Below are 23395 nucleotides of genomic sequence, written 5' to 3' on the forward strand. Positions count from 1 at the left end.
AATTTAACAATACTACTTAGTTGTAAGATAACAAAATTTTGAGATGTGACTTTTCAGTGGCAAATTAGATTATGAACTGTTATTTTCTTACTTTTCTTACTGTTCTCTTTGAGTAAGATGTGGGCTACAGATGAATCTTTAGAGGAGATGATGTGATTAATGGCATAATCTACTCAGTGAATTCTCCTATGAAAGACTGAACAAATGTGGCTAGCACAGGTCTTTCTCGTGAGAACATTCCGCTGTGTTTTATAAACAAAGATAAAGTTTGGATGTTTTTCAAACAGTGTCTCGAGATTTGGACAGCTCAGGCCTGGCCAGTCAGGCCTAGGGGGAGGTTTCTAGCTGACCAATCTGGGCGACCTCTGAAAAGTCTATATATATATGGAAATCAAAATAATAAACTCTTTTTCTTGCCACACTGAGACCTGGGGTCTTTTCTCTGCTAGCGGCTCAACAGCGACAAACAAACTGAAGCTGCTTCGTTTGAGGAATGGAAACCAGAGGAGGCAATAATGACACTTTCAAACAGTTTACATAAATAAATACAAAGAGCTGTTCCTTTGCTCTTTGCTGCACACTGTCCTTGTCTATAGTCAACACACAAATAACCATGGATTTAAATTGAATCAAAGGTGATCCAAATTGAAGGAGGAAAACTACTTAGAGGAAAGACAAACAAAGCATGGGAACAGATTGCCTGAGGAGATCCTGGCAACACTGAGACCAATCCTAAAACTCTACCGTGGAAAAGAAGGTATCAGTGATCCTTCCCCAGGGCAAAGGAGCTGAATTACAGCACTCACAGGCCAGTTCCTGTCCTTTGATCCTGTGATTTCCAGGTAACTTTGTAGCTAGTAACAACTTCTGCCACATCTCTGTGTTACAGCCAAGAAATTATAGCTAGCTACACAAGACAGCAGAAGTATTTTAGAACATCTCAGACACACCACATACCCAGAGATCCCTGACATTAGGTCCCTCCTTCTCATGCTTTAAGAACTACCCATTAAAAGCACACTTTCTGAGAGGAAGAGCCTGAGCCTGCACTGGGGAATAAGTGAAAAGCAAACTGAACTTTTCTTGCCAAGTTAAATCATGAAAGTAATTTCTTTAAGAGAATCACATAGTCTGTAAAAAGAGAGATCAATAACCCATTTAATCTACTTTCTCATAGCTGATGATTGATTCCTTCTCTAGGTGACCTAGACTCATTCTAACTGTAAATGCACCACCAGACAGATTCTTATCTACTGCAAGTTAATCACAACCAAATATTATGCTCTACAAACTCATTTTCTTTTCCCCTTTAATTTCTCCCTTTCTTTTTTTCTTTCTTTCCTACACATTTTATTTTGCAAGCCCAGGCTTGGAAGTGGACACAATACTATTCACTATGTGCAGCTGGACAATAAACAATGTAAAGAAAAGTAAGACAAGTTTTCAGGTGTGCAACTGGTTGCAATTCCTACAACTGCATTAACTCCTATTAACTACCTATCAAAGATTCCTTAAATGAGAAATTTTCTTCATAATGACCATTATGTACCAAATATCTTCCATTCTGCCACCTTTCAACTACTGAGTGGCAAACTGAATTGAGGCTGGATTTTCAGAAGGGTAGTTTCAGGGTCACCCCTTCCTTTACTTAGCAGCACCCTGCATTCCTTTCTGTTCTTTTTCCCCAGTTTTCTTGTATTCTGTCACTTTTGTACACAGGAGCTGCACTACATACAAGTTTTATTTTAAAAGAGTTTGTTGGGCTTTTTTTTTCCAAAAACATAGGGAGCTAAACATACTATCAGCAGGCTGACATAGACGACATTTTAAATAGAAAAATAGTTTATCTCTAATTCATGTAATTCAGCAATCACTCTGATCCTGAGTCAAAAAGTCAGCAAAAATGAGGAGTACACAAGCTATAGAAATTCAATGCCAACTTCTAGTACTGCCTCTGTCAGAATTTAGAAATAAGATCCATATCTCAGGATTTCAGCAGCAGTTGTTGAAACTACCATGCAAGAATGTCCCTGAAGAGGAAACGTCTCTTGAACTGAAAGCCACAAATATGCAAAATGTAACTCGTCGTGTGGGAAGACAATGGCAGACAACACAGTACTGATCTGACAAACACTAACTTTAAATACTGTAGGACACTTAAACCTACTAAACTATAGCTTAAATACAAATTAACTGGTCAGAAAAGTAGGGGGAACAGTGGATAAATCAGACTGTCAGACTGATAAATCAGATAAATCAGCCTGTATAACAGTATTGTATTTCTGACTGAGTGGAAGAAGCAAAAATTTAGACAACAGTGCAAGATCCAGGACATATTCAGAGACTTCCAGGGACCTTCTGCTTCCAGTTAATCAGTAATTTAAGGGCTTCCCTCAGCTAAACACCTCAGCTAAACATATTCCAATCGTTTTTCATACCCACTAATGGACTTATTCTCCATTGATAAAATTAATAACTTCTTCAGCATATTTTTAATCTTGGCTTCCAGAAGATTGTACATTTTACATTAAAAAAGTGCTTCCCTTTGCTCTGGTCATACATGCAGCCTCACAAGTTGACTGTGTGTCCCAGATTTTCCTTTGTGATAAATGATGAATGATCATTCTGTATTCTCCTTCACCATACTATGATGTCTGATTTGCAATTGCTAACACAATCCAGTTCCATGATCTCTTTCTGAAATTCAGCAGTCCTAATCTGTTCAGTTTCTTTTTGTAAGGAATTCCTCATTCTCAGCACCTTTTCCACTCCTGCATTCTTACATGTGTGTGCAATGCTGCATACAGTACTCCAAATGTGAATTAATGATTGAATTTCACAGTAATAAAGATTATAATGCTTGGTGACAGTATATACCTTTTAGCCAGCTACATAATTAAGCTGTTATAGCCACAGCCAATGTTACTAAGTATCCTGATCATAGTAAGCACACTATAGCAATCCAAATTCAAAACTGAAAAGGGATACAAGGAAATGGCAAGCTTTAAACCTGCAGATATCTAAACCAAGTCAGACATTTCTGGTATTTTTTACCATTTCAGTTTAGATACAATAATGTTATTAGATTTCATAGATTTAATTTTTAACATATTATCCAGTAATTCTTTTTTCTGGGTAAATGCCCAGAATTGAAATGGACTCACTAACAAATTAACTACATCATATTCTTAAATATACATCTGAAAGGTATATAACAGGCATAAATGTATGTTTCTCAAAGCTTTATGGTATTACTTTCACCCAAAGGCAAAGAAATTGTATCCAGAAGAACATTTTATCACCTGCTCAGAAAAATGCTACCAGTGGTATTGGCTGAGTTAGCTCACATTTCTATACTGGATGCAAAGTGGAATTAACAGAAGCCAGCATGTCTTACTTTCAGCTATTACTACCCTCTTTGTCCTGTGCTTCCCAGAGCAAAGAGCCCCCATACTGTAATATCCTCCAACACCCTTCAAGCTTTAGGCATTTTTTCATTGTCTCTTCCATGGTCATTCTTCTCATTACCCCACACATAACATTCACTATGACACCAAACTGTCCCCATCATTATTAAAGGAGTATCAAGGCACTTGAAAAACATGGCTCCTTATTTATTCCATTACTTCAGGGTTGCACTTTCTTTATTTTACAGTTCTGACTAACTATTTCACTAGAGCACAACCTGTCACAAAGGATATACATGCAGCTTTTACCACAGCCAGGCTCACACTAACTGAGGATTCAAAACACCAATAAAACAGTATATTGATACTATTTTAAATGCATACGTCATATTTGGGATGAGATGAACACAGTATTCTTTGTGAACATTCACCTTTTGTGAATACAGCTGATCAATGATCAAGCCACAAGGTGAGAGCTGGACTTTGCCTTCTTAAAATTTCACAAGTGTAAAAACAAAAGCAGTCAAATCCCCAGAAATGAGACCTGAAGTGCTGCTCAGAGCAGAGCATGCCAAATTTTAAATGGGCTGAGGAAATGATAGCTTAGTTTTAGAACCTGTTCAAATGTAACATTATTGTATTTCCCTGCCAGTGTTGTAAACACATCTACTGAACTCATTTAGTCCTTTCACCAGTCTAAGTATCTTAAAGGAGTATTCTTCCAGTATTAGCTCAGCTGATTTCCAATAAAGTCCATACCTATATATCATGACAATTTCCCAGCAGAAAGTCTTTACAGTCCATTTTAGATATGTTCATTTGAAACAATCGTATTTTTTATGCTTCTTATAAGAAACACATGGAATATTGGTGGTTTGATAAAAAACAATCTACCAACCCTGCCCCTACCCCCTTCCCAAAACTTGCAGATAGCAACTTCTCGGATCTCTCAAGGCTAGCAGAAAAACGGAGCACAGGCCAAACAAAACATCATGACACAATGTGTACATGTCTGCCTGGTTCGTGTGCTCAGCTATTTTAATCCTTCAGTGCATTTTGGAAGCCTTTAATCAGAGAAGTAGTAAACCATTTGAATTTTACAGTACGTGGTAAGTGTAAATATTACCAGCTTAAACGATTTGGGTTTCTGTTCTTTGTATAAAATCACTGTCTGAACATCTGTGCCTGTGAAGATTAAAGGGCTAAAAAGCCTGGAAATAGAAGACCTTTGTATTCACAAATCACTGAAGGGAGTTACAATGCCTGGACAGCTTAACTGCCCCTTCAACCAACTTTGACCACATCTGAAGAAACCTTAACATTATTTGAATAGTCAAGAGAGGAAACAGCTCTGAAAAAGGTTCAGAAGAGTTTTTGTGCCAACAAAGCTTGAAGCTTCCTCCAAGTTTGGCTAACTTTTTTCACACCAAGACCACCTCCATTGCACTCTGGGAGATTAGTGTTTTAAGGGAGAGGGTTCTTTCCACTCTTCTGTGAGACCATTAAGTACTTTCTAGTAACAGAAGGCTCACTCCTGACCTCACTTCTACCACTTCTATACAACCACTCCTTATCCATGGTAGGATTGCTTCTCATTTACAGTAACGTAAAGAAGATAAGCATCAGGCCCTCACTATATCACAAATCAGGCTTCTTTATTTTTGAAACTATTCCCTCACCATTCAGTATCATTTGTGGCCTAAGTCACTAAGCTTATACTACCCTGGTCCTCCTCCAAGTCAGCCCTCTACAGCTGTGACAAAGTTGTTGCCATTTTATCTATTTCTACACTTAGAAAAATTCTTTGGGATCCACATATAGTAGAAATACACATTTTATTTATTCTGTAATTGCTGTAACACCTCTCCAGATCTCTCAGTGAGTTATCCACCCATCACTTCAGAAGCAGAGAGGACAAGCTGCCATAAAATAGCAACATTCCCTAACAGAAGAACTCCGCTGTGAATCCAAAAAGCTTCTCATCTTTGTCATCACTCTCATCCAAAGCTTGGACAGCACTAGCATGCAGAACTGCTCTGAAAGAAGATGAGAAATTTATCTATGACCCTGTATGCTCACCTGCACTGGAATCCAACCGGAACTGTGGTATTTTCATCTTTTCTTCCAGAGGAACATAGAACACCTTCTCTTAGCTTAAAAAAGTCAGTATTTTTTAATTTAAAGATAAAATAAAAATTCAGAGGTCCACAATAAAGCAGGTTAAAAATAACAAAACTTTGGCCTTGATTTTTCAAATGGTATATTCACACAAAATAGTGTATCCTTATCCTGTCTCCTTTCCCTAAACAAAGACAAATTTTTATTTCCTAACCACTTTCATCCACAACATCAAGGACAGGAAATTAGTAACAGCACACAGATAGCAAGAAAATTCTTTCAGCTGTTGTTCTAAACAGTCTGTTGCACTAAAAGGCTAATTTTAAAGGAAAAGTCTTGTAACAGACTAAATCACCTCTCCTGTTTCCTAAGGATTACTGCAATTAGAATAGCAACATCATTAACTAGAATAACTCTATTTTACCAAAGGTTATGAATGGAACAGATGTATATCTATACAGTTAAAGTCAAGCAAGCATCTGTGCTGAAGGCAAGCAGATATACTGACCAGTGAGAAACTGCAAGAGAAATACAATAATAATGGACAGCAGTTATCCTATAAACCAAAACATTACAAGAAAAGAAAGGTTGACACCTATAACCATTTGCTGTGAAAGAACAGCAGCTGTGAGCAAACCCACAGTGACTAAGCCTCTGCAGAACAATCCAGTTTAGTTACACAGCCCAGCCAGCCAGACCCCAGTGACTTTGTAGTGGCTCTGATTGCAAGAGCTGAGCTCCAGCTCAGCAAATTCTGACAAGTTCCACACTTCAGTCACTGCTGACTGTAGGGCAGAGCTTCATTGGCCCTGCCTGGACTGCAAGGGAGAACACAGACTTCCCTTCCAAGCTTCTGCTTTGGAGCTTATGCAAAAGCACAGTGGTGACCAGCTGTGGTGGAGGTCCCAGGGTGCTCCTTACAACTGTTAGGATTTAGTCCCTGTGCCTGGCAAAAAGCCAGCCTTAGATATTAACTACTTTGTCTTACTCCAGCTTCCTCCAGTGTTTCACGGATGTAGCAGACTTGCTTCATGCTTCAGTCTGTACTCTCTTAGAGTGTGTTCAAGTAGCTGAACTCCTCTAACTGCTCACCATGACCAAATGAGAGATCTTGGCCACCTTTTCCTTCCCCCGTTCCACTCTTTTCCCTTAGCTCTTGCTCCGGATCCTGGATCCTGTTCCTTATTTCTTTTGACTTGGCAGTGATGAGCCCTCCACAAGTGTATTTGAAACCAGCGCAAGAGAGAGGGGAAAAATAGCCAAAAAAACCCTAACACACATCCCAAAGCACATTAATCTCAAAATTCTGTGGGGAGTCTAGTCACATTCACTTGATAAATAGCTGCTTTTCATAGAAACATCGTGTGTCTGATAGAGATAACATCAAGTTTATTTCTCCATTAGTTTCGAGCCAGCAGAAAGAAATTACACTGAGCCCAAACAGGCTCAAAATTCTTTAACAGTATTGTAGTGCCCCAATGAAAAGCTTGTAAAAATAAATCCTGACACTGATCCATACAGAAATAATCAGTTTAAGACACTGTACCTCCATTGAACTCCATATTCACCTACTACTGAGTGACAAAAAGATATGCATAAATTCAAAGCAACTCTGTTGCTTCAATGTTCCTATTTAGCACCATAAGAGAAGCAAGATTATTGCATTAAAGCAAAGCAATATTCATGTCAGAAATTTTATTTGGACAGACTTTGCTACTATTTACATTACCAGTTTTGCTAAAATGAATAAGGCATAAATATAACTACAGCTTACTTTCTTAACACAGAAACATATGATTAATCAAAAATCCACCCAGAAGTGACTTCTGGAATATTGGGAATACAGGTTCCAGTGGTTGTCTAGGAGAAGGACTGTTTATAGTTTAACCTTCAGTTCACCACAGCATGACACTTATCAGATAAGGTTAAATTTCAATAAAATAAGCACGGGGAGGGAGAACAGAGAGCTTTGACTGTATGATGTGCAGCAGCAGGGCTGTTCATATGCCCAGTAATGATGGACAAGGCAAGTTAGTCATTCAAATAGTAGGACAGATTTCAGTTTATCCAGCTGCAGAGACCTTGGCCGATTTTGAAAGACAAGTGGCAATCATTTTGTTTTACATAACATCCCTTTTAACTCATTATTGATGAGTATTTTGGTCTTACAGGGGAGTACACTTGATATTAGAAATTATATACTATGAATGAGGAATAAATCAGTTAGATCATTAAAAAAAAGCTCCAAGAGGCTTCCAGCCAACACTACAACTCCTGTCTTCAGCAAAAAAACATAGAAGTCTTTTGCATAAGTATTTTTCTTTCTATCTAATGAACACACTGTATTTAATGTATTTGTATTACTGTACAAACCTGTGCCATTTACAGAGATAGGATTAACAGAGTGGTGCCATAAACTCAGATGTCAAGAGATATAAAGATGGTCTTTGTTTTCAGTTTTTGTGCACTTCTGACAGCAGAGACAGCATTGATTTAAGTAAATAAGCACAAAAGCTACTTCTATATAAAACTCAGGTAACCATGTATTTCTGAAACCAGAAATTCTGTATTGGTCAATTCTTACTTTGTATGTCTGACCCACTTCCAAGACTTTCACTCAGAAATAATAAAGTCTAAAAGCAGAAAACATAGACCAATCAAACCTTTTCCCACAACTTTCCCATTTGGTTTTGTCATCTCCCCAGTTCTTAATTCTAATATGTGCATTTCCCTGCTATGGAAGGAATTTGGCTCATTCTTCTAGCTATCAGTCCCATGATGTTATGCCAGAAATAGATTTTTGTGTGTGCATCTGAGGAAGCAACCTGCTGAGTTCTGCTCTTCCAGATTTTGTTGATAAAATTTGCCTTAAAAGTAAAAAAGAAAACCCAAACAAATTTTAAAAAATGGTGCTTGGTAAGGTCAACTTCTTTCTTCATGTTAAACTGCCAAACATGTCACTAAGTCAAGCTAAATGGTACTTTAAACAGTTCTGATACACTGAAGCTAAATAAAAAACTCCTACAAATAAGAGCGAAATACAGATTTTTGTTGAAAAATCTACATTGTGTGAGCCTACGAAACCAGTGTGACTTTAAACATGGTTTAAAAAATAGAAGAAATAAAAGATCAAAAATTAGCAAGATTGAAAAAGAAAACAAAAACTAAAAACAAACAAAAAAAACCCCCAGAACACAGTGTCTCATAGTGTTTTTAAGAGTATTCAAGTCCTAAAAGAACAACATCTCAGCTGAACTGTAAGTGTCTAGAGACACCACTGGATTTCCACCAGCTCTGGGGACTGTCCTGAGTTTTACCTAATTTTCCCAAAACTTTTAGTGTAAGAAAAAAATCTAGACTATTTGGAAATATTTTCATGAATGAATCAGCCAAATACCCAAATCCAATTCTCTGTTTTTATTTCCTTGTCCATAGCTTTCAGAGGAAAAATAATCCTATGCAGGGTGCACAAGACAGAATCCATACACCCTCCAGTACTGCAGGTTCAAGCATCAGTCATGCACACATGCTTAGCTTAATGCAAAATAAACACACAGTAAGAATTGGGCTATGGTCTAATGTTCCATTAGACTTCAGCTCTAGTTATTTGGTTTCCCGTCTGAGTGTGTATATGAAAGCTAGCACACACACCATAATTCACTATTTGTTAAAATGACACCTTGTTCATCAAATCCTTCCCTCGTCCTCCTCCTCTCCTTTTCTATCTTCCTGCACAACTGACCTCCTCTCACACAGAAAGAACTCTGCCATGCATGGGAGATGCCAGCAAATGCATGTTGGGGTTACCACAGGAAGAGAACGGAAAACTTCCGGAGCTACAAAGCTGAGAATTCACACTCAGAAACGTGTCTGACTTGGCCTTCAGAGTTACTAACAGCCCCTCTTGTCTGGAGCTTATAGGTGGTGCACAAGATTTGTGAGAAGTGTAATAAATACAGGCTTCCAGTCAAACACAGTTTGGCCTGAATAGAATCCTCTCCTATAGGGTAAGAGCTGAGAATGACAGCCAGCCTGGGAGCTGTGTGAGATTGTCTCTAGGGAACTTGTGCCTTGCTTGTTCTCAGCAAAAGGAACGTCTCTAAGGTGGTTACCATGCCCTTAAGTCCTTTTAACTAGTATAGAACACACTCCAGACCCGTGGCATTTCTCATTCAATTGAAAACAAAGAATCTGATTTTATCTAAATTAATTCCGGGGCTTCCCAGAATGAAGCAATTGTTTCTCTGGGTTACTCTATTTTAGTTAGTAGATTTATTCCCCCTAAGGCCATTTGGAAGCTGGACTGCAGCATCTCTCCACTGTCAGTGTTACAAAAGAATGTCTAATCTGACAGAGTACTGAAACCAGAGCAGCAGCATGACCATCTCAGCTGCACAACAAAAGAGATGTAAGATAGGCAAAAATACTAACTTGTCCTGCAGTTTAGAACAGAGCCCTTGGACAGCTTGCTGCAGACTGGACTGTGCCAGTTTCAGACTGCATCATTACTGACCTCATTTAACTTGTCTTACAAATAGGCTGCACAAGGAGTTAACAGGACTACCATGTTCTTCTGGAACTCTGACAATCAGACAGCTTCAGGTTTCTAGGCCATACCTATGAGACTATTGTCCGAACAGCTTTTTACCCTAAAGACAGTAGCACATGCTCATAAAAAAAGGAAACCCAGCAAACTTTCCTTTTATCTCCTATTAAAAGTATAGTTTTTAAAAAAATATACATCTTGCACTATTATTTTTAAATCTATAGTAAAAAGAAAACTTGTTTTTAAACAGGTTATTTGATACCGTCAATAATTAATTGATTATGTTTGAATACCAATAAAGATATGAGAACAACATTGATCTGAAGTGACAGTCCATAAAGACACATCAGCATTCAAGGGGTTTTGCCTCAGGTCTGTGGCAGAATCAGCAACACCTGCCCATTGTTCCTGATAAACATTTGTCCAACACATTCACAGAAACCTACATCATGGAAATTCTAAATCTTATCCAGTCAATATAATCGTCTTTAAATCCTTACCATGACAGGTTTTTTCTAACATCTAAAATAAGTTTCCTTTGCTTCAGTTTAAATCTATTTCTTCTCATCTGCTCCACCAAACAGAAAAAAACAGCCTGAGTACTTTAAAGTATTTGAATATTATATCTCCAGCACCAGTCTTCCAATCTTTAGAATAAACAACATGAATTCATTCAAACCTCCCTCAGAGGTAAGATTTTAAAATCACTTAACAATAATTACCACTGCTCCCTATTTCTCTCCAAACTGTCCACTACTTTCCTGAAAAGCAGTACAAAACCTCAAGGATTCCAGCCAAGATCTCACTACTGCTGAGCAGGATGGAAAGCGTGCAGGCTGCAAGCCTTCTTAGAGATGCCAACGTCCAGGATGAGTGAACAACCCACAAGAGCACAACAGGAAACTCCAGCAGTTTCCAGCTCCAACCTCTAGCAATCTGAATAGCAACAGAGTGGCTTGGGTCCAGCTTCTGTTTCAGACATTTCTATCTCTGCGAGACAACAAGCTGCTTATGAGCAATTGGGTGGTTCTCTACTCACTCCATGTCTGCTCTCACTCACAGGAATTCTTTTTTCCATGTCTTACATGATGAAAATGCGCCAAAGCTTTAGTAACTATTTGTGACCTACAATACTCCATACAATTACGCAGCTAATTAACCATGATGAGCCTCTTTCAACCAAGTATATATTAATAAAAAAGAAGAAACCAAAAAACCCCCACATGCACAAAACAGAAGGCATTTATTCCCAGAGCTTTATTCAGATTGCATTGCTTCATACATCTTACTCTAACGTTTTCGCACCTACCTTTCAGTACACAAAGTCTGAATGTTTCTAATGCTTACCTTTCTGTGTTCAATTGAAGGCTGTGGGATAACAAACTGAAATCCCAGCACTGCTAGGGAACTGAGAAGTCTGAAAAGGCAAACAGGGAAACAGAACAGATAATTACCACTAATAGAAACCACATATCTACATCTTATCACAGGACTTCCCTCTGCAAGAAAATATTTAGACACTTGAATAACTTTGCTAATCAAAGCAGACTCACTAAGCTGTATGAAATGTTCTTATAAAATTCTGTGCACAGCAGGCTCATACCTGAATGTATGAGCCAGGTTCATTCCTAGATTTGTCCAGCTATAAAGCAAAAGTGTACCAAATAGAATCCATTGATAGTATTTCACATAACTTCATGTTTAAATTAAAAAATTCCTGGCAGTGCATATTTTAACACCTCAACATTTGGTGTCAAACTGACATATGTTTTGCAAGTTTTCTAAAGGGCTAAGGAAGAGTTCACCCATTTGTGGACCTCATCTGCTTCTAGCTCTTGCTCCTCATTTTACAGATGAATACTCCACCTCCAGCACACAGGAAACATGCAGAAAATAGGTTCTTCCCCAGCTGCCCAACACTTGTGAAAATTAAATAACCTAATGGGCACAGGAGATGGAAAGCAGCAGACACAGCCCACCAGAGACTCAGGATAAGCAGCCAAGCATCACCCCAGTCCCCACATCTTCAGTCTGAAAGGAGTCATAATGGGAACCAAGCCCAAACAAACTGTTCTGTCAAGCCTCACCAGTGTAGTGACTCCTAGGAGCCTGTAAGGCACAGTTAGCTCCATCTTTTCTTCGCTATAATTTCCAACAGAGACTTGTTTGTCTCCTTATAACAAGCCCCTTCACCAGAAAACATGGATAGGTGTGATAAATAGGATCAAAGTATCTTTATTTGTACCAGGAGTTTGACTTTTCAATCTACAAAGAGTATGTTTCAGACCCACTTATAAAGGGGAAAGCTGCTAATGATTTGCTGAATTTCAATGCAGAATTAAAACTGATGGATTTGGATACAAAATACCTCTGCAAACTAATGGACCAGACAAAATCCAGCTGCACTTCCTATTCACAGCTCCTTCCTTAGCACTCTGCTCAGAAATCCTTTAAATATTTCTCATCGTTTCAGGAATTTTCTGAGACAGACCTAACGAGACAGGGGTTTTTTTAACACTAAGCATTTCACTACCACCAATACAAATATTCTTCTGCTAGGGAGAATGTTTATCTTGTGTTTTCTGTGTTTGTTCTTCCTAACATACTGCAAAAGGAACCATTATGTAAGTATTGATTGCATATGGACTATCATCACCTCATCATCTATGCCCCTCTCTATTAAAGCAATAAACCAGCTAAAGGCTAGAAAAAGTCATTATTTCTTTCCTGCCATGTCAATTAAGAAAAAAAAGAAGCCCTTTAAGAAGTGTGTTAGAAGGAAGTATTGTATTTCACAAAGCAATCATTTGTGATAAAACAAAATATAGAGGAGGTGGCTGAAATCAGAGCCAGTGTAAGACACTATAAAGAAATCATAGTAGGAGTCAAAACATGCAGCTCAGAGCAGGGCCCAATCACACAGTGGTAGATGGAAGCCCAAGACACAAATGAATAAAGTGATTTGCAAATCACACCTGAAATCAAAGGCAGAAATAGAACTCAGACCTCCAAACTGTAAAATGACAACATCGAATCTGTCTTCAGCTCACCTGCCTATCTCTTTTGCAAGGGCTCAAGTGATCTCCCAACTCTTCTCAATGAAAAATGACAAGCATCTAAGTAGGTGGAGTGCAGTGTCTGACAGGACCAGCCTACATCCTCTGCAAATTATATTTAACTTCCTTCTCAGAATCTTCCTACCAGCTCCCTGCTCCTTTATGGTTTCTGCTCCCTCTAATCCCTCAGGGCATGTGAAAGAAAGTTTGGACTTTCCATAAGGAAATGAATGCTTTCATCCTTGACAGGACAGGATTTTTCTGATCAGTCTGACAGTCTACAGATTTCCATGTGTAAATTCTCCTCAAATCATGCACAAGGTTGTGAGTTCTGAGCTGAATGAGAACTGTAATCTTCAAAGCAAATTACTTACCAGATTAAAGTTTTCAGTTACAAAATGCAAACTTTTAGTACGTGTGTGATTACTCTGTGCCAAGATTTTCCCAACCATTCTTTAAGGAGGTTGCACTGCAATCACCACCTGTATGTACATGGCTTAAGGACAATAAAGGTGGTTTTTAAATTTGCTTCAATATCTGCAATTGGATCTGTCAGAAACAATGGTATCAAGCTAGTATTTCAAACACACAGGAAATTTGCCAGGAATACTTAAGCTATCCTGAGGTAAGCCCCTAGCTTCAAATCAGTGTGTGGCAATTTAATTTTTTAATGTTATTTCCCTCAGCAGCTTGCTTTGGCTAGCTTCTCTGGACCAGGCTTTTTTATTTGTCATGCATGACTAACTTTAGGCCTCCCAAGCTACAAAAATAGGCTTCTCCAATTTCAGTGGGTTTGGTTCAGGTATTCTCACAGTGCAGAAAAGCCAAAAAGAACAAGTGCTCCTCAAAATAAGGCAAAACTTTTCAAGTATACCTGAACAGGTAAGATACCAATTGCAGCTGATTGATGGCTGTCTAGCTCAAGCCTCTAAGAACCTTGCTGGTACAGCCCCTGCCCTCACACTTTAGGGACTATTTGGAGCCAAGCACCTAGTATGAACCAAAGTCAGATTTTTAACTGCCTCTCTTTAACTGGCAACACCAATTGCCAGTAACATAAAACCACAAAATATAAACATAAATATAAACAACTGGGGAAGAGGAGGAGCCAAAAGCACAAAGCAAAGCAATATTAGGTCTATTGTAGGAGTAGCATGAAAAAATTTGCTGTTTAACACCTCATTTAGGAACACCTCTCACAGCTCTTCCTAGTCATTGCAGTGAGTGTTAGCTCTGCATGAATAAAACTAGAGGTACCAAAGCAGATCTCTCGCATGGTTGCTGTCCCTTAGGAGCTGCATTTTATGGAAAAATATTATGGCCAACTGTGGATTGTGCAGATATGGGTGAAAGCATTTTAGCCAAGTGATCAGTACCGACTAGTGCAGTGTGGCTCTTGTCTCACATTCCAGACTTCCTCCCAAATCTGCTGAACAGCCCAAGTCTGGCACAGCTTGGGAGGAGCTACGCAGGTCATCTCTCACCAGGAAAGATAACACTGGTAGTGTCAGTAATGTGTGACAGATCCATTTTGATGGAAAATCTGCCCTGGTATATTATAAGGGTGCCAAAATTGCAAGTCAAAGATTGATGTCTCCACCTCACAAGAAGAAAGGGTGGAGCAGAGGTGTTATAGTTAGCTCCATCCAAATGACAGAGCACAGAGCTGTCACTCCTTGCAAGAGGTCAGCCTGTGTTTGTGTGGCATCAGGGCTGCCTGTCTGCTCTGAATCTGCTCGCCCAACACAGAACCGGACAGACCAGCTTAGAAACAGCTGAATGTTTCCTTTGTTAGGAAAGCTGTTTGAAAGGTCTTTCCTATGTTTGCCCACTGGCAAACTGTTTCAGGAATGCATAATACAAATCCCTGAATGAATTGCAGCACAGGTACTAAAACATGTAGGTAAATCAGTAATTTAAATCCAGTGACTATAATTGTGCAGCCTCAAGAAAAAAGGCAGGAATTTTGCAGTAGTATAGACCATCACACTGGCACACACTAACAGATGCTCTAAGCATGAACAAACACTGAGAACTTTCTTTTTTCACTATCACCAAAGAATGCTATGTCTGGTATGCATATACTTGAGTACTTGGTCTTGGGACAAGATTTCTATTTACCCTCCTACGATACATACACTTTTAACAGCAGAGCAAGAGACCACCAAACTGAAATTTACTGCAATGTGTTAAGAGCATATTAAATAAGATTTTAAATGTTTAATGGCATCACTTACCTCAAAGAAACTATTAAACTGTCTACCATGATCTTTTAATGCAAGGTATCTTGAAGTGAAAAATACCTCTTCACTCTGGTACAGCGCAATGCCAATCACACACAAATCCTACAGAAAGAAAAGAGAAAAACAATTAGCACTGCTTATTCAGTATTTTCCAGGATATCTATAAAACTGCATACAGACTTACATTAAGCATCTCTACTTCAATCCTTGGGACTTTACAGCAATTCAAACTGAATATCCAGTGTATGTTACGTTAATAAACTGCACAGACATCATTTGCTGCAACAGGATTTCAACATAACCAAAGTGCTCTGCAGAAAGACTGTGAGATGCAAAACCTTGGTTTGATTCCCAAGGAGGTAAATCTGATGTTAAATTTGCTTGCCTTTTTAATTGACATTCCTGGTATGTTACTTTTATAACAATAAAGCAAACAACCTTATTTAAAGTCTTGTGTTAATAAAATTCATAGAACTGAAACTGGGTTACCAATTTCTAATGTACAGCAATATTATTAATACACTGCGCTTTGTGAGCAATGCAAGGATGATTCTGCTGGGAGTGCTCATACAGTTTGCAGAAAAGAAGAGAAGTTGTTTCCTCTACTACAGATGGAAAACCTACCCACAATGAAGTTTAATGCCTTGCCCACAGTCAAGGAAGAAATCTGGAGTTAAACAGCATTCTGAATATAAATTTAAGTGGTCCCTATTTCTAAGTACTATCATCGCATTATGACTACTGTGAACACACAGAAACCCTACCAACCCTTGGGAGGATTACCCAAGTATACTCTAATTTTTTGTAAATAATCTCAACTGTTCAGACATCTGTGAAGTTCTTATTTTAGTAAATTTGTAACTGTATATTGGACAACTAAAATGCACCAGAATTTTCAGGCAGGAAAGAGATCCTTGCAGTAAAGAAATACAGCATAAATCAGGAGGGCTGGAGGGAGAGTGGCAAGGAGGGAGGAAAAGAGGAAATAAAATGCTATTAAAACTGAACCTAAATCCATACATTTCAAAACTTGGTCAACTACTGTCTGTATCTTTCCATTTACAAGTGGTTACATGTTGAAATGCAGTGGAGTGAAGAGAAACAAGAGAACATTGCTGTTCACAGATAAAGAGCTCTCAGTTTCTGCCAGCCAGCCACATAATTGAAAACTGCCTAGAACGGGACAGGACTGACAAGAACTTAAGAAATGTGCAGATAAAGTACAGATCCTGCTGCTAGGAAAATGCAAATTGTTTGCAGGTAACTGGACAGTAAATATTCCCCACTCCTAAAAATCAAAGAACAACAAATTTGGTTTAGGAAATAACAAAATACTTGTAACATCTTCAAAAGAGAATTCCACTAATGATTTGGCTGTTTCATTTTTAAAGGCATGAAAAGTTGAGTACTTGGGGAAGTATCACAACAAAAGTTCCTTATGTTACAGGTTTGAGTCAGTCCTGAGGAAGAAAGCACTAAGGCTCAGCTAAACCTCATCCTCTCCTGCAGTTTCACAGTTGTCAATAGATCTAAGAGGTTTTCTCAAACTTATTCACCATTTTCACTACTTAACATTGTAAAATTGGTTATAAGATGGAAAGCACTTCTGAAAACAGATTTTGCAAAAAAGGCGCAACACTTCACACCATTTGAGATTTTAGCACTTAGAATCAGTAAAAGCTACATTCCTTTAAACGTTAAGCAAATCCACAGATCCAGCACCACCAGCAGGCCTTTAGACAGATCCCCTAACACAGGACTTACTAACATTCTGAACTGTGAATGAGACAAATGTCTCACTGCCTACAACCTGACTCTTAATTACCAGGCATACTTAGGCAATATTCTTTTATATCACTTATTGAAGATGGACAATCTGCCTGTAACATGGATTGTAACCAATATGGTTTCAAGTTCTTATCATTTGGCGGTTTTTTTTCCAGATGTACTCTCTTCCAGATTTTTCACTCCACAATAATCTTTTCATCCAACAACCTTTTATGGAGTGACACAGTCTCAACACTGCTAAAGGATACAAAAACACTGAAAAAGCAATGTACACTCCACTAATCCCTTCTATAAACTGCACCTTGTTTGAAAAGCAGAAAAGATAATACAGAAAAGATAGATCTAGTTTTGCAAAGAAACAAGAGAAGGACAGTTTCTGGAGACTATTTTTAAAAAGAGTGCCTCAAGTCCATGCATATGTTTTCAATTTTTTTCAGTTCATTTGTATCTTCATTGTCAATGGCAGCTGCATTACTAACTCTACTTTCAACTGTATTTCAATGCCTTTTTCAAAACACTTCTCACCGCAACTCATAGATGCATTTCTTTTGAAGTATCATTTGTAGCATATAGTGTAAAAACTGCTGAATATTAAAGTGACTTAAGAGCTTGTTTTCCAAATTATTTAAGAGCTGAGATGCTTACAGCTTACTGAAAGCAATGTCATTTTGGCAGTGGTGTCTTTGATATGAAAATGTGCAAACGTGACAATCATTTTCCCTCCAGAAGATCCAGGCCAAAATGAATACCTGAAATGGCTACACAGTTAACACTGGGATTGAATAACATGAATTTGGCAGGGAAACTTTCAAAAGCCTGATGAGGTGTATGTGTGCTCGATAAGTCTTACATTGTAAAAGTCAAATTGCCTTCCCAGAAGGGGCTGAAAAGCACTATAGACCTATCTAGTAAAAGATTCCCTAGTAACCCTGCTTACAGCAGAATAGATATTAATTTCTCAACTGGAACGACCCACACTCTTCTACTTCACAGAATCAGCAGGACTTTCTCCACTGCATTAAAATATCTGACACTTCAGCAGTCTTCCCTATTTCACTTCCAAGCTGGATGAAAACAAGATCAATCTGTGAAAATGAGTGGAGAGGAAAAAAAAACCAAAAACAAAACAAACAAAACAACAAAAGTACACCCCTCCCAGAAAATCAATCAATCAAACAAACCAAGCCACCTCAAGGGATGGAATAGAATTGAAACCTCTCCAGAACCATGGGGTGACAATCAAAGGGAGAGGTGTTTCATTGCATATAACAAAATATGCATTGGGTCACAGAAAATGATTAAAGGACTCTGCTTAAAGTCTCCTCACCTTTTACACTGCAGCTGAATGGTTTTAACACCTTCCAACTGCTGCTGCCAGTCTCAGCAGTTACGTTACCAATGAGCTAATCTTAACCATCCCTTGACTTGCTGTTTACTGATATTTACCCAGACCCCTTCTCACAACATTAGAAAATAAAAATACTAATGTGTAATGGAGATTTCAAAAAGAGGTGGAGATGGATAATGGCAGTAAAAAAAGAATCTAATAGGCTTATAGGCAATCACAGAAATTTGCTGATAAAGACAAAAAAAGATTTCTCAAGGAGTTAATGACACAATACACAGAATTATCTGGACAGACACCACAGACACTGTACAGAAAGTCAAGAAAAGAGGAAGAGAGTCTTCTGGGAAGTCGATGGTAAAATTTACCCTTTGGCCAATGAACTTCAAGAAACTTCTTCCTACTAAGAGGTTTGAAATTTTGCAGAAAGCCAATGTTATCCTAACCTCTTAGTTACCATGGGACAACTCACGTGGTTTTTCATGTGACTGTACCCTTTGTGTATTATGAGTGGATGGTATTATACTTCCATGAATTCCAATGTCATTTTAGCATCAATCTATACTTCTTATAAGTCCTGTCAACACACATTCATCCATCTGCATCTATGTATTAACTGTAACAGGAATTCCTGAACCTGTGCATGTGTACAGTACCTACTTAAACAATGCAAGACCCCTTATTTTAACTCACAAAAGCAATGTGAAATTAATCATATAGAAACATATGCTAACTCAACCACGTTTAGAAGTGCTCTGAGCTTTTAGCCTCTTTTAGCTTGTTGACTTACATATATATGAACCCAACTTCGATTTCCTTCAATATTTATCCTTTTGGTCAGATTATATATCTTGCCAGCTACTGACAGTGGCAACTTGAAGTGGCTATGAAACTTGAGCATTGTTCCAAAGACACGTTTCCACTTATATGAAATGTTCTTGTTTTGTAATACTGGGGGGAAGGGAGAAAATCATAAAGAAACAATATCTAGAAATACCTAAAAGAAAATATTATATCCTTTAAAACTGCCTTTGAATCTGTTGCCTTGCACCTTGGTAAAGCATAGTGTATCTGTTAGCTTAGTTGTTCACATCTATTAAATCATGTTCAGTGCAAGTCCTTTGAACTGCATCCAAAATTCACTACATTCACAAGACTTTGATAAAGCACTCACAGTGCGCCAGGTTTATCTAGCTACATAATTTGTGCATACATCCAACAGCTTGAACTGCAGCTGTTGACACCTACCACCAGAGTTTAATCTCTTCAAATATTCATTAACTACATTAAAACATACCCTTGTGTCTGAAAGCTGCATAACAGAGAAATCTAGCATTAGATCTGATGAAAATTTTTTATACTTAATGGAGCAAACATTTTATTATAACAAAAACGGCAAGTTACTCCACCTAGCCCTGCAGGTACCTTTCCTTTTTATTTTACATGCTTTGAGAACTTTCAGGTTCTCCTTCTGGGTGTGTCCAGAACTACTGCAGTCCAAGAAAGCTCAGCGATTGTCTCCAACACAAGCTTGATCAAGATCCAGAAGTTTCCACTTCTTTGCCTAAAATCTCACACACAGAGTCCAGTAAGTGTGCTCCACAAACAACAACAAAGCCAGAGCCACGATCAACCCTGACTCACAGACGTAAGCAATCGTGCTTTACCAGCAGCCTCTGGAGCCGAACCCTGGCTCCCAGCTCGGTGAGTCACGGGCCGCGCTGGGCGCCTGAGTCACCGGCGAGGCTGGGAGGGGAGGGAAGGGCAGGGAAGGGAAGGCAGGGGAGGCAGGGGAGGCAGGGGAGGGCAGGGAAGGCAGAGCGGCACTCCCGGTGCCTCGGGCACCGCCTCTCCGACAGCAGCGCCCCAGGCCGGAGACAGCGGCTGCCACTTGGGGGAAGCTGCGCTGCTGCAGAGAGGCACCCCACACCCAGAATACAGCAGTAATTGTGAGGCTCACAGCCATCCTGGAGTACTCGGGATTTTTGGTCACGTTTCTAGAGCTTTAATTCAGCAAATGTTTCACTTCTCAAAGAACAATTTCAGCTCATTTGTCTGGTTTTCAGTGGATGAACTGTGTAACCCGATTATTTGGCATCCAATTCTGTATCATTTAATTGTTCACTAGGAAAATCTAGGAGGCAAAGGTGGTGGAATCCAACAGTGACTACACCCATGATTTCCCAAATATCCATTCACAAAATGGAAATTTTGGCTTTTAAAACTATTGTTATGCTGGAGGGTGCCACAATTCAAACAATTTGCTTCCATCTTTGTTGAAGAACATATAATTATTAAGATCAAACAACGGCTGTGACATTAATCTTGTAAGTAAAGGGGAAAAGCAGGAAAGTGCTTGCTTATAGGTCGTGAGCTGCAGTCATATTATATATGAGTAGTAGGATTTGGATTCTTTAGTTTTTCTTCATCTTTGTTCACAACACTAATTATACATGCACTGAATGTGCACTAGTAATAAAAGTATAATAAAAGCGAAAGTATTGGAATAATGAGCCTGATCTAAAATTTACTAAAGACCTCTTAAACTCAATAATTGGCTTAAACATGGATTTAAGACTATAGGTCTGATAATCAATTAAAGTATATTGTTGTGGTATGAAGTATGACATATAGTTAGCTAATTGACACCCAGTTCAGTTGCAAAGAAAGCACACTGCAATAGCAATGTTAAATTGATTAGTAATTCTGACATTACATAGTAATTATGTACAATCACCAAATTCTGCAAAGATAGTTTATGTGAAGTTCAGACTTACCAAACTTTACAAAGAGTCCAGAAAACACAAAATAGAGTGTCAGGGAAAACTGAATTAATAGTTCTTTTTCACTTCTTTGAAATAATAACCTAGAGGAATCACACTTTCTCAAGATTCAGGCTGCACCAAAATTGCCATTGTTAGTCTGATTTTATCCCCTTTTTTACCTTTTGCAAATATTAGACAATTCTCACAAAAGCTTACTGCATTTAAAGTTCTCATGCGCAAACTAGTTTCCAGGCAGAGGACAATTATGTAAAATGAGATCATATCACTCTACAAATTGACAGAGACTTTTGGGGTGTAACTGTGTGGAAACTATTGCAAGCCAATCTTAAGTTCATTTCAAGATTTCAAAGTGATAGGATGTGCAATTTTGGCCAAATCCCTGGTATTAGCTTAAAACTGCTTAACAACCACATGGTAGTTGGTTTTTTACCTTCCCTTCTCTGTCTAAAGAGATACTGTAGGAATCTTGACACCAGCCTGCCACCATTCACTGATTTAAGGAATCCCAACTCCTGCCATAGTTGTTCTGTGTAACTAGTGCAGAACAGACAGGAAAAACCATATATAAGACAAGTGTGCAGAGACTGAGCAGTTCTGTTCCCATATGAAAGACCTTACTCAATGTTCAACTGGTATATTCTACTTGTTTTGTGTGGATGTGGCTGAATATTTCCTTTGCTCACAGGGCCACTAACAGTAGTTGCACATACAACCTTTAAGAGCTCCCTGTTCCACACTTAACCAGCCCAGAGAATTGCAAAGTTCTAGCAGTTTCAGTATTTGAAAACCATGAAAGCTGCTACTTATCACAGCTCTACGTATTAGAAATCATTACCTCTTCTAACAAAACATATTCCATATATTTTAATAATTTTACCTTTCCTTGTAAAGAACTTTTTTGCTACCATCTGAGTCTTCTAAACCAAAGTTGTGGAAGGGACTGAACATGTAAGAGGAAGGAGGAGATTACATGTTAAAGATCTTTTGCATTAAACAATCTCTCTTAACTGTTCCATAATCCTGATCAACACTTATGTGATTACTAATATAGAAAGATATGAAAAAAAAATCACATTTAACAGCCTAAAAAATCAGGTAGAAATACCTGAAATCTCTTTAAGCATTGATACAAAATAGGTGAATCCCTCATTGTTATGACAAGCAAGAGAAACAAATGTGTGAACACTGCTATGATTAAACATCAACAGTCTTACCTACAAAATGAGCAGTAACAGCACAAATTTGTTTTCAACAAGTCACTGTTCTAAATACTTTTCTACCAAGTGTAAGTAGGTAGAGTGGTGTTTTAGATTTGGTTCATGTACTGTTTTGAGACCCACTCCGTCTTGTGGAAACTCAAGTAAAACTGTCTGCTGTGACTGGATGGAAATAACTGAGAGAAGGATTATATATGAAATGTCAGTCTGCAAGTCTATTTATTCAGTAGATGTCTTAATGATATTGCGAAGTGTATAATGGCATTTCAGAACAACAAGGAATAGTAGAAATTTCTTAGAGCCTCTGTTAGCCATACTCATTTCTTTACCTGCAAATATGTCAAAGAAAATTAACTTTTCTAATGCTCTTCTCAGAACTTGGTTAATGAAGGCCATTTTCAGAATTGAAGAAAAGCTTCTAACTTTCAACCTTTCTCAGTCTGTGTCTTCAAAGCACAGGCTGCCAACAGCATTTAACTGGTGGTTCTGAGGACCTACTGTCTTTTGCACGAAAACCAAGGACCCACCAGCCTAACTCAGAGAGTTATAACACACCCTGTTTGAAAAGGTCATAGAAAACAAATATTTCAGCAAAGCTAATTGAAGGCACATGCACAAGGAAAGTAAAACACAACATATTTCAGGAGTATAATCAGTTATTTCTTAGTAATGCAGCTGGGAGACACCCCTCTCATTATGTAAAAATCATAATTATTGTGAAGTTAGAAGATACCTTCCTTTTGCAAAGAAGAAACATGATTTTTCAGCCATCTGTTTAATAAGAATGTCTGTCTGGCAAACACAAGCCTTTGTTTTTTTCATTTTTTTTAAAGTGCTATTCATGAGAATGGTGTTCAATAAACATTGTAAATACATGCCTAAGCATCAA

At 38.3% G+C, this 23395-nt stretch overlaps 1 protein-coding gene across 2 annotated transcripts in view; it reads right to left on the reverse strand.

Moving 5' to 3' along the window:
- The window catches only part of THSD4 (thrombospondin type 1 domain containing 4), a 238567-nt gene that overhangs the window by 202989 nt on the left and 12183 nt on the right, over nucleotides 1-23395 (reverse strand). For both annotated transcript variants that reach the window (XM_085070773.1, XM_085070774.1), the window contains exons 2-3: nucleotides 15365-15472; nucleotides 11419-11488 (exon numbers count right to left, since the gene is read on the reverse strand). In XM_085070773.1, coding sequence (XP_084926899.1) covers nucleotides 11419-11488; nucleotides 15365-15393 — 99 coding nt within the window. In that variant the 5' untranslated portion in view covers nucleotides 15394-15472. The remainder of the gene's footprint in view (nucleotides 1-11418; nucleotides 11489-15364; nucleotides 15473-23395) is intronic.

The sequence above is a fragment of the Lichenostomus cassidix genome, chromosome 10 (genome assembly GCF_008360975.1).
Source record: "Lichenostomus cassidix isolate B80296 chromosome 10, HeHo_3.0, whole genome shotgun sequence".
NCBI classification, from domain to species: Eukaryota; Metazoa; Chordata; class Aves; order Passeriformes; family Meliphagidae; genus Lichenostomus; species Lichenostomus cassidix.